At 42.0% G+C, this 14,713-nt stretch overlaps 1 protein-coding gene across 4 annotated transcripts in view; it reads right to left on the bottom strand.

The window, feature by feature from the left end:
- Positions 1-10,899, bottom strand: part of ITGA8 (integrin subunit alpha 8) — a 111,189-nt gene extending 100,290 nt beyond the window's left edge. For 2 of the 4 annotated variants that reach the window (XM_054816427.1, XM_054816425.1), the window contains exons 1-3: positions 10,211-10,761; positions 9,773-9,897; positions 908-1,000 (exon numbers count right to left, since the gene is read on the bottom strand). In XM_054816427.1, coding sequence (XP_054672402.1) covers positions 908-1,000; positions 9,773-9,897; positions 10,211-10,746 — 754 coding nt within the window. In that variant the 5' untranslated portion in view covers positions 10,747-10,761. Of the gene's footprint in view, positions 1-907; positions 1,001-9,772; positions 9,898-10,210 lie in introns of all 4 variants that reach the window. The other 2 variants (XM_054816428.1, XM_054816426.1) reach the window with 2 other exon arrangements.
- Positions 10,900-14,713: the final 3,814 nt, after the last annotated feature.

Here is a 14,713-nt window from a genome sequence, read left to right on the forward strand (position 1 = left end):
ATAATCGCAGTTTAATAAAGCAAAAGGCTGTAAGTGGAAGCAAAGGCAAACCGAAAGATTTATTCTCTGCTTCCCATCAGCAGGAGATGTCCGGCCACTTCCCAGGAAGGAGGGCTTCAGTACATGTAGTGATTGCTCCAGAAGACAAACATCATAAATAATGAATGCTCCCACTTCCTCCTCCTTTTGCTTAGCTTTTACTGCTGATCAGACATCATATGTTACGGAATATCAGTTTGGGTCAGCTGTCCTGGCTGTGCCCCCTCCCAAGATCTTGCCCATCCCCAGCCTACTGGTGTGTGTGTTTGTAATGTTGGAAAGACAGCTTTGGTGCTGTGTCAGCACTGGTCAGGAGTAGCCAAAACCCTGGTGCGTTACCAACACCTTGCTAGCTACTAGTACACAGTACACCACTGTGAGAGCTGCTACAGGGAAAATTAACTCCATCTCAGCCAGATCAAATACATTCTCCCTGCCAAAAAAAAAGTTTAGCTGGAGTTTATGATGAAGAATGAACAAGAATCTACAAAAATAGGTGAAAAGCCCTAAAAAGTTTTCTCATATGTGGTAAAAAATTTCCATGTAAAAGGCACGTTCCATAATTAGTTTTTATCAAACAAATGACATTTCTCAGCATGCTTATTCAAAGACCAACACTATAGATAGCAAAGGACTTATTTTTTAACAGAATTACATATGTACACACTGTCACAAGAGAAAGCTTCTTAATGTTGCTTTATATACACTCTTGCAGATGTCAGCATAAGAGAAGCCATCTGGGCAAAGACTCAGGCCAATTATAATGCATTTCAGGTTTTAATAAAAAGCAGACATCCCTTCCTTTCACCCTCAGTTCTCTGAAGTAAACTGATTTCCCATATGTTCATGAGCTATGCTCTTCCCTTACCAGTCATTCCTAATGAACTTCTCCATTTATACATAAGCAGGGCATTACTCCTTCCCCCTTGTATCTGCATTCCCTTATATTTGTTTCTGGTTCCTATCGGGAGAGATTTCACAAGAATCAATCCTTTTTATTCACTCTAAGTAAAAATAAAACCATATACTCTCTACCTTGGAATGTGGAAAAAAATGTAACGTCAGGTTATATTCTATGGATTTACATACATTTTAAAAAAAATTGAAGAAAAATGCAGCCACCGCTTTAAAAAGCCAACATTTCCTGGGATTTGCCCAACAGGAATATAGGAGATATTGGAATGCTTTTCTAGGATGTTAGATTACCAGTTACTTCAGCTCATGGTAACCTTATAAATGTTACAGATATAAACTGAATTACAAAGAAAAATGCATTATATTTGGAAAACAAGGGTAGTCTATATTTTTTTCTAATAAACATGAAGGAAAGTTGAATGAGAATGAATCTGCGAAAGTTTGAAAGTCTCTGAGAAAATGTCTTCCTTCATACAAATATTTGTTTCTGTGCTGCGCCCATTACAGGGGCTAAAATGGAAATCTATGTTTAGAGAGATGAGAGATAAATCTCAGGAATACTTAGATTTTAAAAATTCAGGAAGTATGATTTAAAATCACTCTCAAAGTATTCATTTTAAAAATACATTTTATTTAAGTTAGGCCTAAACTTTGAGAGTGTGGGAGACAGCAACTTTGACACCCTGCATTGTAGGAGCTGCCAGCTTCTACCTAGTTGTTGGCAACACCACTTTTGATTATTTTTGCCAGTGAAGTCAGACCCTTTCAAACTTTAAAGGTTTCTGTTTTAATGCTCCAGCAGATCTGAACATGATCAGTGTCCACAGATGAGGTCTTGATAGAAACAAAGCTTTTGAAGCTTGAAAATCAGCCATGGTCAGCTTACAGCAAGCAGCCAATGCTAGCCTGGCTCTGAGGATACTCACGACCAGTAATCTAACATAAAAAGAGCTTACATTTTCAATCAAAACAGCATACTTGTCTACTGGCAAAGTATGCTAAAATTTGAAAAGAAGTTAGGTTTTAAAACTAGGACAACCGTTTGCAGGATTTATAAAACCACAGCCGAATTTACCAGTAAATCTGCAAAAACTGTACGTACACACCCCCAGCTCACTTAGTGGCATATGGTGCAGTATGAATCCATCATATGGCATGGGATTTTGATTATAAAATAATCAGTAAAATATCACAGACATACACAGTAGTAAATAGCTCTTTTCCCTAGATAAAGCTCTTTTGACAGAAATTCTCTAATCACCTTTGTTCAGGATCCTTGCTGGAGCTACGGAGGCATATTCCCAGTTTCTGAGATTGTGCTGTAAAATAGAGTTTAATCCTTTGTATATAACAACCAATCAGTATTTCAGATTGCTGTAAAACAGCTAATGCTTCCCCTATATCTTTATCAAAATGAAGCTAAATACACAACTAACTTGTCTGAATACACGTGTACTGTCATTACTGTGCCCTGATTGTATTCAATTAGACAACAAGGCTCTAAATGAAGCCACTGTAAGTATCCATTTCTGAGCTAGTCATCCACTTACAACTGAGGACACAGTTCTCCTCCTCCTAAAGCAAACATCTGAGAAGGTCAGAAGAACCATGGCCTAAAAGTACTTAATTATTTTTACCAACTGTAGATAGCCACAGATGACCACCTTAGACTAGACTCAGACAAAAACTATTCATTTACTCAGATAAATCCTAATCCAATTAAAAAAAAAAAGTTTTATTTCTGTTTTTGGTATATCCCTCAAAACGCTGTTATCTAAGAGTTTCAAAAAATATCATGTCTGTATCCTGACAACACCCTTATACGACAGGGAAATATCTCTCCTTGTGTTATTTATGGGGATCTGAGGTCCACAGGGTATGTCTATATTGTATTTTACTCACAGGCTAAGCTATATTTCTGTGAGCAGCGAAAACTTGGCTTGAATTTAGATTGCATTCAAATGTCATCTTTTCTGGATGAGAATGCCTGGCCCCTTTTAGGAAGGAGTCCAGGCTATCTTGTATCATGATACGTGACACTAGTGCAAGGATAGCTAGAATACAAGGCAGCAGCTGGGCTGGGCACACAACGCCTGAGCCTGTCCACAGAGTGGTCCAGGGAGTGCCTGAGTACCAGCTGGATTGCTTCAGAGCCAGCCTAGGAGCTGTTCCAGATGGTCAACAGTCTGGATGACTCGCAAATTTGGCTTGAAACTCAGCCCTGGAGTTGCTCTTAATTGTACTGCCTAAGACTGTATTGCAGACTAGACCCAGACAACCAGGAGTATGCAGAAAGATGTATAAATATAAATTTAGGTACAAGGACATCCTTAAACTGCATTTCAGCAACCCAAAAGCATCTCATTTTCTACCGCAGGAGCCACGACTCCTATACATTGGTACTGCCCCACAATCCAACTTCAGAAGCAGCTCTGGGAAACGGTGAAACATAATTCTCAAAATCAGTGTTCCTTCACCTGGTCTTTTAGACTTGAGGTACCTAGGGCCTACCAAAGGGAAAAAGGCCCCTTAAATTGCCACAGTAGTAGCTGGACAAGCAGAAAAATTTGAATTCAGACAGTAAAAAGCAAACCTATGTAAGAACAATAGTGCAGAGATTAATTTTTAGGAATTAAAGCCTAAACCTGGAGCAAGTGTTAATGCAAATCCATCATTTGCACACCTTAGAAAAAAATCTGGCACTTTCTGTGTGGATTGGTCTCACCTCAGTCACTGAATCAGCACATTATAAACTGTTTAACAGGCATGACTCAAACATTACTCTTATGAATATTTCTTTGTTGTAATCAGGTTCTGCATATGAAATAGATGTATTTGCAAACACTGATAGTGGCTCATTGTAATCCATTCAGCTCTTGAAAACTAGAAGTAAAAAATGCAGCATCTATTATAATTTGAAAATACTCAAATGAGCAAAAGCAAATCAAAATATTTTAATCAAACCTAACACAGGAAAACAATGCTTCTAATCAAAGCAACAAATCTGGTTATGTAATACACCTGCAACTCTTTCAGGTAAGTTCTTGCCCGTCAGGAACTTTGAAAAGTATTATTTTTACTTGCTTCATGTGTGTTTGTCTGTATGTACTGGTACTGGATAAATGCAGATGGCGATTAACCAGGCATCTGCAGCAGGCTCAGTTACACTCTGCCCTCTAATCTGAACCTCCTTAGACTACATCCAGGAAAGCAAATCCCTTTCAAATATCTGTTTTGATATACGTGTGTGTGTATATATATCTATGCACATCCATACACATAAATAAATAAAGATAATATAAAATTTAATATATATTTCATATATTTATACATAATTATATATACACAGTGTAGAGGTGAATAATCACCTGTCCGTATTTATATACAATGGGAACACAAACATATAAAAACCCCAAACATTTATATTTATATAAATATATACAGGTCAAGGAAAGTGAATATCCCCCCGACATGGAGACAACACCTGGAATGCTATGTACAGTTTTGAGACACCAGTGCAAGACTTGCAGGTGTTTGGCAAAGAAGGATCTGTTTGTATTTCATCCAGTGTTCAATAGGTAGAGAGAAAAGAGAGCCAAAGTCCCATTTGAGGTATGCAGCACAAGGAAAAGAGGCAACAGACACAAGGTAGGGCAAGGGAATTTCTGATTAGATATAAAGAAAAAAATGCTTCACCGTGAGGGTGATTAAGCACTGGAACAGATTCCCCAGAGAGGCTATGTCATTTCTACCCTTGGGTAGTTTCAGAACTTGGCTACACAAGGCTCTGAGCAACCTAATTTAACTTTGAAATCAGCCCTGCTGCATCATTAGGGTCCTGGCTTATAGAAACCAAGAGAGAGAGGGAAGGGTTCGTACTGTCATACATGGTCCCATATTCTAGAATTGAGGAAAGAGAGGGGATCTTGTCAACCCTATCACTATGGCAGGGTGATATCTTTTTGGTATCACTACCATAAAGATTCCAATGATACCAGCCATTACTAAGCAATGATAAGTCAATAACATTCACAAGGTCATAGATATTAGACCCTCCAGAGAGAGACACAATACAAATGCAATGCTAAAGACTATGATCTAAGGAACCAAGCCAAGCAATTGCTTTCAACATTAATGCTAGGGGAGAAAAGTACTCCATAATGTTTAGAGACAGTAAGGATATGCAAAACCCTTGCATGATGAGAAGAGTTGCTTCTATTTTTAGATTTATCTGATTCTGCAAACATCTATTTAATTTCTGGTTTTTATTGTGCCTTAGATGCTATTCATATGAGTTATTTTAATTTAATAGATCATATCTAGAGAGCTTTATTTGGACTTTCATTCCATGAATCAAGAAAAAAAGAATCATCAAACCCAATAGGATTTTTTCCCAAAGTACAATCTGATCAAAAACAAATTAAGACCTCAGGGCTTGAAGTAACATAGCTAAGGGTATTTTTTCCCTTCTTTAGATAAGGCTGAGACTTATAAAAGAAACTCCTGAAGGTCTATTATAAATCAGAATGCTACAAGTGAACCATGAGGCTCCAGATAAGGTCTTAATAGCATAGTGGACTGAAATGCGTCAACATTTAAAAGTACAACAAAGTGCTCCCTCAGCACCTTCTCTTGAGATACAAATTCTGTTTTATAACAGGATTCTAAGTTTTCCCTAGAATCTTACCATCTTTACAGCTAATGATTTTTTCATGTAACTAAACCTCTCGAGTCCCACAATACATCCTTTCCTTATACAGTACCTGGGTTCTGTTACAATCAGCTCAACTGCTGTGGCCAGATTAGCTCATGTTTTTTATCAACTGCACGCTTGGCCAGAACTGATCCACATCCCCCGCCCCTGTTCCTCTTCAGAGGCTGCTCAAATTTTCTCCAGCTATTTTAGAAACATATAACCTATTTTACTAAAAGTGGTAAAGTTAACTTATAGCAAAGACAACACCCCAGTGAGTTCTGGAAACTTAGGGGAAGTGGTATCTAAAATTATACCTTTAGGAGCTAATTTAAAACATAAGAACTTTTGCAGTCTGTTAAGTATTACAATTAAAAGTGACCATTATAATGAGTTTCTGAAATCTGAACTATTACTTTTTACCAGATTTCAAACGCAATAGTGCACTTCAGGGGGCATTTAAGTTTGCTTCTGGTTGCAAGATGCTTTGAGTGGTTCAGAAGTTCCCGAGTTAATCAAGCAGGGAGAGTTTTCTTCATATTGCTCTCCTGCTACCTCTCCTGGCAGCTGAATGGAAGAGCACCCAGCTTAAACACAAGGACCTGGTAATTCGACCTCAATGCTAAAGCAGAAATAAGTCATTGTAAACCCCATTTCATAATGGAGAAACTGAAAAGGAGAAGTTAGCTTTGTGTAGGTAAGAGAGGAAAGATAGATCACAGCTCTTTAATATAATGCCAACGCTTGTTCCCCTGTCCTCTCATTGATTTTCAAAGAGTATCACAGCCTTACACTGCAATGCAACAGGACAGCTTTACAGAGCAGGGAAACAAGGGAGAAGAGTCTCTGCCCTTCAGTCCATATCTCCTGGAGTAAAAGGATACTAAAAGTCCTTCCATTATACTTTATCTCAGCTCCCTACTGCAACGGAGCAGGTTAAAGCACCAGTTGTGCTCTCAGGGGCAGTGCTTTCAGCTTTTTTCCAGAGTCTTGGCCCCGTCCTCCAGATTTAAAGAACAGCAAACATGGGACTGCAGAGTCAGTGCTGTATCAACAGCAGGAAACATGGAGAGTTCCTGCTAAAGCCCCTTCTTGGCTGGATGCCATATCATTGGCCAACCCATATGCGAATGTCTGGTTACATGACTTGCTTATGGATGGGTTGGCTCAAATCCTACATACAGCATGTCAGAATTCCATCCTCCTTCCACCTCCTTCCTTGTCAGGAACGGTATTTCATCAGTAGGACTAATAATTGATGTTAGTTTGCAAGTAAGTCACCCCATTGCTTTGGAAATCTCTGGATTAGCTACTCTGAAGAACAGAGATAGGTGACCTGAGAAATTAGAAACAATCTGTGAGAACTGCCTGTAGAACAATTTCAGTTAGGAGGTATGACTTCTAGGCATGGGATGTAGATACTCCTGCACCTCTATTGACTCTAATTAAGCTATCTTCTCAGCAGAGTAGTTTAGCCCACACATGTTTCCACGTTAACACAAGTTACGCAGCTGCTCATAGCACTCAGACCAGCTTGGGCATCCTAACATACATTCAGTGCCACAGAGATGATTTCAGTAGTACTCTTGCTTTGAGTACTAAGGAGCTAGTAGTAAGGAACCCAGTCTGTGTTTGACAGCTAGAACACAGAACTAAAGACACATTAATGAAGCATTAATCTTTAAAATTAAAGCTTCTAAAGATGAATTTCCAGTCTTCTAACAATTACTGAGTGTTTTTGTTTTGGGAGAAAGGATAATCTTGTGGTTAAGAAACTGGAGGAAGAAGAGAAAAAACCCCGAGTCAGTTAACAGTATCATCACCAACTTCTGTATGATCTTTGACAACCCAGACTGACTTTTTTCTGTTTATTAGAACAAATATAAAAATGAAAGTATAAATAAAAATATAAATGGGAATAGCAGCATTTCTGAGTGATGTTGTAGGGAGAAGGCATAGTGAGTACAAGGTGCCTGTACAAGAGCCATAAATTGAAAATACCCTCCATGTTTCTTATGGACTGTCTAAGTCTCACTAGACATACAATGCCCAGAGACTTCAAAAGACACTGTGTGTAACAGACTATTCGAAATAGTATCATCTAGTATAGAGTGCATGTGGATTACTTTGTTTGGGGGAATAGTGGAAAAGATGAAAAACTCACTCCTATCAGTAGCGTATATTGGAGAGAAAATAATGACATGAGATATACATCCATACTTCAGCAAAGAGAGTCATCTAAGGTGAACTGGAGATGGCCTTTATTTTGCAGGCAATAAAGAATGGGTGTTGGTACAAGCTACGCAAAACTTCCTGGGGTCCCTGTCTATGAGGGCAGCTGGCCATTGCTGAATTGTGTGAAGTGGCACCTTTATTGCTCTTGGTATCGGAATTAGACAGCTAATGATAACACTGCTAAACCTGCCTATACTGCAGTCCCTCCTCCAAGTACAGGGCATTTATATCTGCACTATGGGCTCTCCTTGGCTTAACTTCAGCTGTCTACAAGTCAGGCATCTACCCAGAGGACACAAACAACTGTCTCAGATAGACTGAACGAAGTACACTGTGGAGATTCCAAGCTGAATAGTTGTGTGATACAGTCCAAAGACTTGTTGATACACTTACTCATCAGCCTGTGTTTGTGCCTTTACTTGAAACATAGTATCTGCAAAAGGACATCTCTGCCAAGAGTACGGAGTTGTCCTGAGTCACTTTAGTCAACTTTTCTGGAGTTTCCCACAGGAAAGCCAGATGTCCTTCTAGGTTTCATCACTAGGTTTTCATTCATTTTTCAAAATGGATTCCTTTAAAATGGAATGGAATTTTCATTTGGTCTGTAAGTTGTCTATTCAGACCTGAAATTAATTTCTACAGATAATATATTCCATTTCTGTTATATGAACTATCTAATCATAAGATGGAAATACAGGAATATTTCCTAAACTGGTTTATTTTAAAGATGTACACTTGGGCATATTACAATAAAAATATTGTATGCATACTGTCTATGTCTGTACATTCAGATTTACAAATAACCATACGCTGTACGTAGTATTACATGCCCAAGTAGCCACATACACACACAGGAGCTAACTCTTATTCTGTTTTGAAGAATGCCCAGCATGATGGGAGAGTCATCCTGAGCAGAGTTCCTAGACACTAACATAGTAATAGGATGTGCGGGTGGCTGGAGCTGGAAGGGGTACAGAACTGCACTGCTTGCTTGCTACATTTAAGTAAGTTCTTCTAATTTAATTTGTGCTCTCAGAAAAAAAACTGAATTGCATTGTGTTCGCATTTAAATAAACCACAAATGTTAAGATTAAATATAACCTAAAGAATCATAACTTTTGCTTAATGGTTAAACTGTCAAAGTCTGCCTAAATAAAGGAATCAGTTTTAATGTCCCTGCAAACACTAGGTTTAAATTATTTTCAAGACCTATAAAGAGACAACGAAAACACAAACAGCCTGAATTGTTTAAAACATGTGTTCCCTCTAATTAAATAAGAAACATCTGTCTTGGGATTTTGGAAGTGGATATAATCTATCCACATTGTGCCTAAATCAGTTTGCATCTAGCTTCCAATATTCTGAAATAAAATTCTTGCTTTCTGAAAAAAATTAAATAAGCATGTCACATGAGGTACTTCATCCATCTGAACAGACAGAAAACCCCTTGCTGAAAGTAACAGCAAAGACTAGCAAGCTTGTGATTTCCAGGATTCAGAGAAGTGTGTGAGACATGGGGTTTGGGGTTTTGCCTTCTGAGCACTCAAAAAAAAAAAAAGTATTTTCAAAATGAGGAAATGAGGAATCTGCCACAAACACCTTTCATTAAAGCATTTAAAAAAAAAAAAAAAAGCGCAGTAATAACTGCTGAAGATGAACTACGCACAGATCCTGGAAGTCATACTGCTGTTACTTCTCTGGGGACCATTAAACCCTTCCCTGCAAGCGCACATGCATACAGACCCCCAGGAGTGGGATTTCTCCAGCGAACTGCAGATACTCAAAGTGACACAACTAAAGCGAGCACGGAGGAAACTTGTGCCGAAGGGGCACCTGAGCACAGCAGAGCCACACACTACGCTGCGCTACGAGATTCAGCGGTTTACTTACTGGTATTATCAAAGGGTATCTGCCTGCACTGGGTGGCGGGCCAGGCGCAGTAGTACACCGCTCCTCCTTCCACTATGTCTGGCTGCGTGGTGTTGGCCTTGGGAGCTCCCACCAGGACACTGACTCTGCGAAACACACCGGGAAGTCACCGGGGAGGTGGGGGCAATCGGGACCGACGGGCGGCGGCCCCGGCAAGCCGCGCCAGGGGCTGTCACCTCGGCGAGCGGCCCGAGGGCGGCGGGCGAGACGCCGCCGTTTGCCCATCGCCTTTCCCAAAGCCTCTTCTCAGCCCGTCGGCGCCCCCCAGCCCCGGCCAGGCTGCGGGGGCGGCCCAGTGGCGCTCGCTCAGGCACAGCCCGGACCCGGCCGCCCCCCCGGGGTCGCGGGCGCCGCGCTGAGGGGAGCGACCTGCCCAGCCCGCCCGGCGGCGGCACTCACGTGCTGGAGTCGGGGATGTAGAAGTCCACCGAGTACCCGAAGTAGCTGCCCGGGGGGCCGCTGTACACCGTCAGCTTCTCCTCATCCAGGTTGAAGGCCACCAGCGCCGGCGCCCAGAGCAGCGCTGAGAGGAGGAGCAGCGGGCACGGCCGCTGCCGGCGGCGGGCGCGGCCGGACCCGCGCCCGCGGCTGAGGCGCAGCATCCTCGCCGCCTCCGCGGCCGGCTCCTGCTGGCAGAGCGGAGCGGAGCGCAGCTGTGCGGCGGTCGTGCGGTGCCGCGGCGCTCTGGCTACCGCCGAGCGCTGCCGGCGGGGCGGGGGGCTGGCGAGGGAGGCTCGGCCCCACTCACCCCGCCGCCGCCGTCGCGGGGCGAGCCGCGCTCGGGCGCCCCCTGGCGGCCAGCGCCCGGCGCCCGCGGCAGGCAGCGCAGCGCGGCGCGGCTGGCGGCGGCCCCCGGGGAAGCGCGGAGCCGCGGTGAAGACCCAGCCGGGAGCGCGGTGGCTAGGCGAGGAAGCTCTTCTTCTACGAGGCCACATGTGAGCCCGAGGGGACCCGCCCCCCCCCCCCCCCCCCGCGCCACCGGCCTGTGCGTGAGCCCCGCTGTCGCTGGGCAGGGCGAAGCGCTGGTGATCGGTCTGGGGCCGCCTCACCCGCGACTCCCTCGCTGAGGGAGAAGCGGTCCCGCTGTCGCCGGCGGAGGTGTCGGCGCCTCGGCCCAGCTCTGCACGACGACGCCGGCGTTGTCTGGGAGAGAGGACGGTGCTCAGAGCGCTGTGGCAGCTGTGTGGCCGTCGGGGCCCCGGAGCGGCTCTCTTTCCCCACTACAGGGAGTGATGCCGGGGCCCGGGCAAAGTTTTTCCATCCTGGCTGAACACGGTGCTTGGGTGGTTTGCTGCACTATCCAGGCTGTATCTGGGGAAACCGATTTGTCTTACCAAGAATTTCCACCAGTGAAGCTGGGAGAAATGCATGCTAAGCAGGATACCTCCTTAACTCTGCCCAGCAGTTACCTGATGACTGTGTTTGGACAGTCGTGTTCACAACAGAAAATGGCCAAGTTGAGGCTGGTGGTTTCCACTTGAATTTCTCTCGACTTCCAGCATTTTCAAGAGTTTAAACTGAAGAGTGTGATACTTGAAAATCCCTTTTAGGAAACTAAAGTGCATGGGGAAAAAAAAAAAAAAGAGCTTCATCAGATTGTTATGTGCCTGCCAGCATGGCTATTTAAAAAAAAAAAAACAAAAAACCAAACAAAAAACCCCAAACCTCAGCAACCAAAAACCCCTTCTAACCACAGGAAAGATGTAAACCCAGCCACACAGTTCAGAACACATTAGGAAATGCATTCTTCTATAAGTTTCTCTGTTAGTGCTTGCCTGGCTACGTATGCTGAAGGGAGCACCTTAGACTCCCGCAGAGGAAAGCATTGCTATAGGCCTTTGCCACAGCTCCATGCAGGAGCAGGTGTCATGCCTTTGTTCTCACACAAATAACTGATACTACTTCATTGCATGTGTGCTTTTAGAAAGCTCCTCTTCATAAGAGTAATTAAAAATGATGAGGCTGTATAACTCCTGTCTTGAATTGTTCTGCCCCTGCAAGCCCCACAATAGTGTTCTAGCTTTTTTTTGTTAAGAATATATAAAAACTGACTCTACCTGAAATGCTGCCTTCCCCTACAAAGCTAAATGGGGCATCACACCCACATCTTGAGGGGACAGTATTCTTATTTGTGTTTTTTCTGGCTACTCAAAGGTAGGAAGAAAAGGAAATACATTTTATTTTCTATTTAATCAACTCTGTTAGGAAGAAAAAAAAGATTATTTTTTTTCAGCATTTATAATACAGATGTGTCCAAAACAATATCAGAGAAAGCTCAGAAGAATAGAGAACCCATTTATAACCATGCTACAGTAGAGCATATCTATGAAAGCAGCTGAGAGTAGTTTGTTTTCTTCTGAGGTTCTGGTTTCTTTACTTTTGTGTTTATTTTAAGTGCTTTATGGCAAGATTATTCAGATAAGACTGACATTCCTATTCCCAAAAATAGAACAGTGTGTCTTTCCAGCATTAACTGTGTGACCCTTAGCTGTACCCACAGGCTTGTAATATTCCTTAATTCTGCTCACCTTACATTTGTACCAACTTTACTTGTGCTACTAGAGTGAAACATTACCATTGACATCATTTTGTTATTTTACATCAAACAAGTATCTCTTAGAGATCTAAGCACCAGTAATAAATTCAGAAATACCTCAATTACTTGTAGGGTTAATGCCTACTCTTAAAAGTCATATGGTTTTAAGGCAACTGAAAGCATTTAAAAGTTGTGTCGCCTTATGCTAAATAATAATAATAATGCCTTGCTCTTACTTAGCACAACAGTCATTTCCAGTGCTGAGCGTCACAAATGAAGTTGCTGGGACTTGGAGAACCGCTCAGATGGCACACCAGATCTGTGGCACTCAGGAGCAAGAAGGCTGCACATTCTGGTGCTGTGTCCATCTTGTACAGATCTATCCAAAACAGAGTGAAAATTCAGTAATTAGCACAGTTGGAGGTAGGTGAGTGTTCACACAAATGAAAAGCAGAAGGGACACAGTGAGAACATAGGCAGTTCTCAAGTGCTCCCCTTGTACCTGTCTCTTAGTTTGAAATATATGCCACCTAACCTGCTTGGTTTGAACTAAATTTAAAAAAGGAAAAAAGCGCTTCAAATGGCTATCAGTGCTGAAACCTGTGTGGAGAGCAGGGCAGAATGAAAAGAAGGAAATCTCTTTCAAGATCCTCTTATCCCCAAGGTGTGAACATATAGCAGTCCCCCTCCCCTTACCCTTTCCCTTTTTTTTTTTTTTCATATGAAGAAGAGAGACATTAGTGTGTAGGATATTCAAAATGATTCAAAGCGAGTCTTTTCATTTTTTGAAGGATTTGCAGTGTTTCCCTAAATAACCTGGACCTGTTCTGATCACTGGAAGCTTACTTCAGATCTTAGTTTCCTCAGACTTTAGAAATGCGTGGACTGGATGTTGTGATCTGCACTGCTCAAGAGCTAAGCAGCTGCCCAAGTTGTCGGAAGACTGCAGTTTCGTCTTTAGCATACCCATTAACTGCTTTGAATATTGAACTAAAAAGTCTTAATAGGCTTTAGAACCTGTCTTGGAGCCAGGACAGACAGCTTTTATAAGAACATTTAGCCAAGAGTCCAAAAGTCATTATCTACCCTACAAAATAACTGGAAGGTCAGATGTGGGAATAATGTATACAGAAAAATACAAGATTCATGGTGTGGATTTCTACAGCTTTTATTATGTGCAGTTGGTGAGGTTAATATGTCATTAGGGTCTTCCCAATCTTAAAAATAGATCAGTCAACACTTCTATGGAAAGTTTTGCCAAAGCAAAACTTAAATATTAGTATTTTGTAGAAGGCTCTATTATGAAAGCTTTAATCTTATTTATGCCATTATTTCATAATGTACCTGATAGCAGAGGAAGGGTAAGTATTTCAAAGAATCATATGGGATTTTAACATCAATCTTGTCAAAATTAATGACAATTTTATGTTAAATCTTTTCAAAACATGGCAGTACAGATGCTTAAGTGTCCAATCCTCATAGTTGTTTCATAGTTCCTTTTCTCTTAGGTGTTTCCTAGTTTTGTTTCTGTAGGTAGGAAGCCTTCTCCTGAACTGTAACTGAGCCATTACATGGGCAGTATTTTGTATTGATTATCCTGTCCGAAAGCAAAAGGATAAAATGAGAAGGTGACCATGCTCTACAAAGAGCATGAATTGGTGGGATCTGAATTCAGGATGACATGCCAACAAAGGATGTTTAGCATTCAGTTTTAAACCTTGCCTCTGTGAACACTGTCCAAGTTAAAAATCTTAGCAGAAGTAATTCATACATGAAAAGCATTAGAGGTAATTTGAGAGTGAGCAGATTAAATCTTCTAGCAATCTGAGCATATAGCCTGTGAAAAAATATAAACTGTTTTGAGAGATTTTATGGACATACTATTTTTTTTCGTTATTTATAAGTATTAACTAGTTTAATCACATGACATCAATGTAAACCAGTGTCTAATGAGCCAATCTACCCCATTCGTGAAAGCACAGCCTGGCTGCTTAGTGTGCAAGACCCCAAAGGATGGAACACCAGGGACGTGCAGGGGAGGCTGTGAGTGCAACCAGTGTTCACACTGCACCTCCCTGGCTATTGCGGTCAGCAGACTTGCAGCACAATACTCGACAAACCCACAATGGAGTCTGAAGGTGCTTTCCAGAGCACACAGCCTGATGCTGTACGCTCAGCAGCTTTGCTTGCAGTCACGAGTATCCAGAGTGACTGTCCACAGGCTGGCTGTAGACAGTCGCCCAGTTGGACAGCAAATGCACCATGGTATGCTTTGTGCTAATGGAGGTTCTTGTTCCTGCTCATGAACTGTGGTGCAGATGTAGCTATTTCACTGCCTTAATGAATTTTATTCCCACATCACTTGC

Source organism: Grus americana, chromosome 2, assembly GCF_028858705.1.
Source record: "Grus americana isolate bGruAme1 chromosome 2, bGruAme1.mat, whole genome shotgun sequence".
Classification (NCBI taxonomy): Eukaryota; Metazoa; Chordata; class Aves; order Gruiformes; family Gruidae; genus Grus; species Grus americana.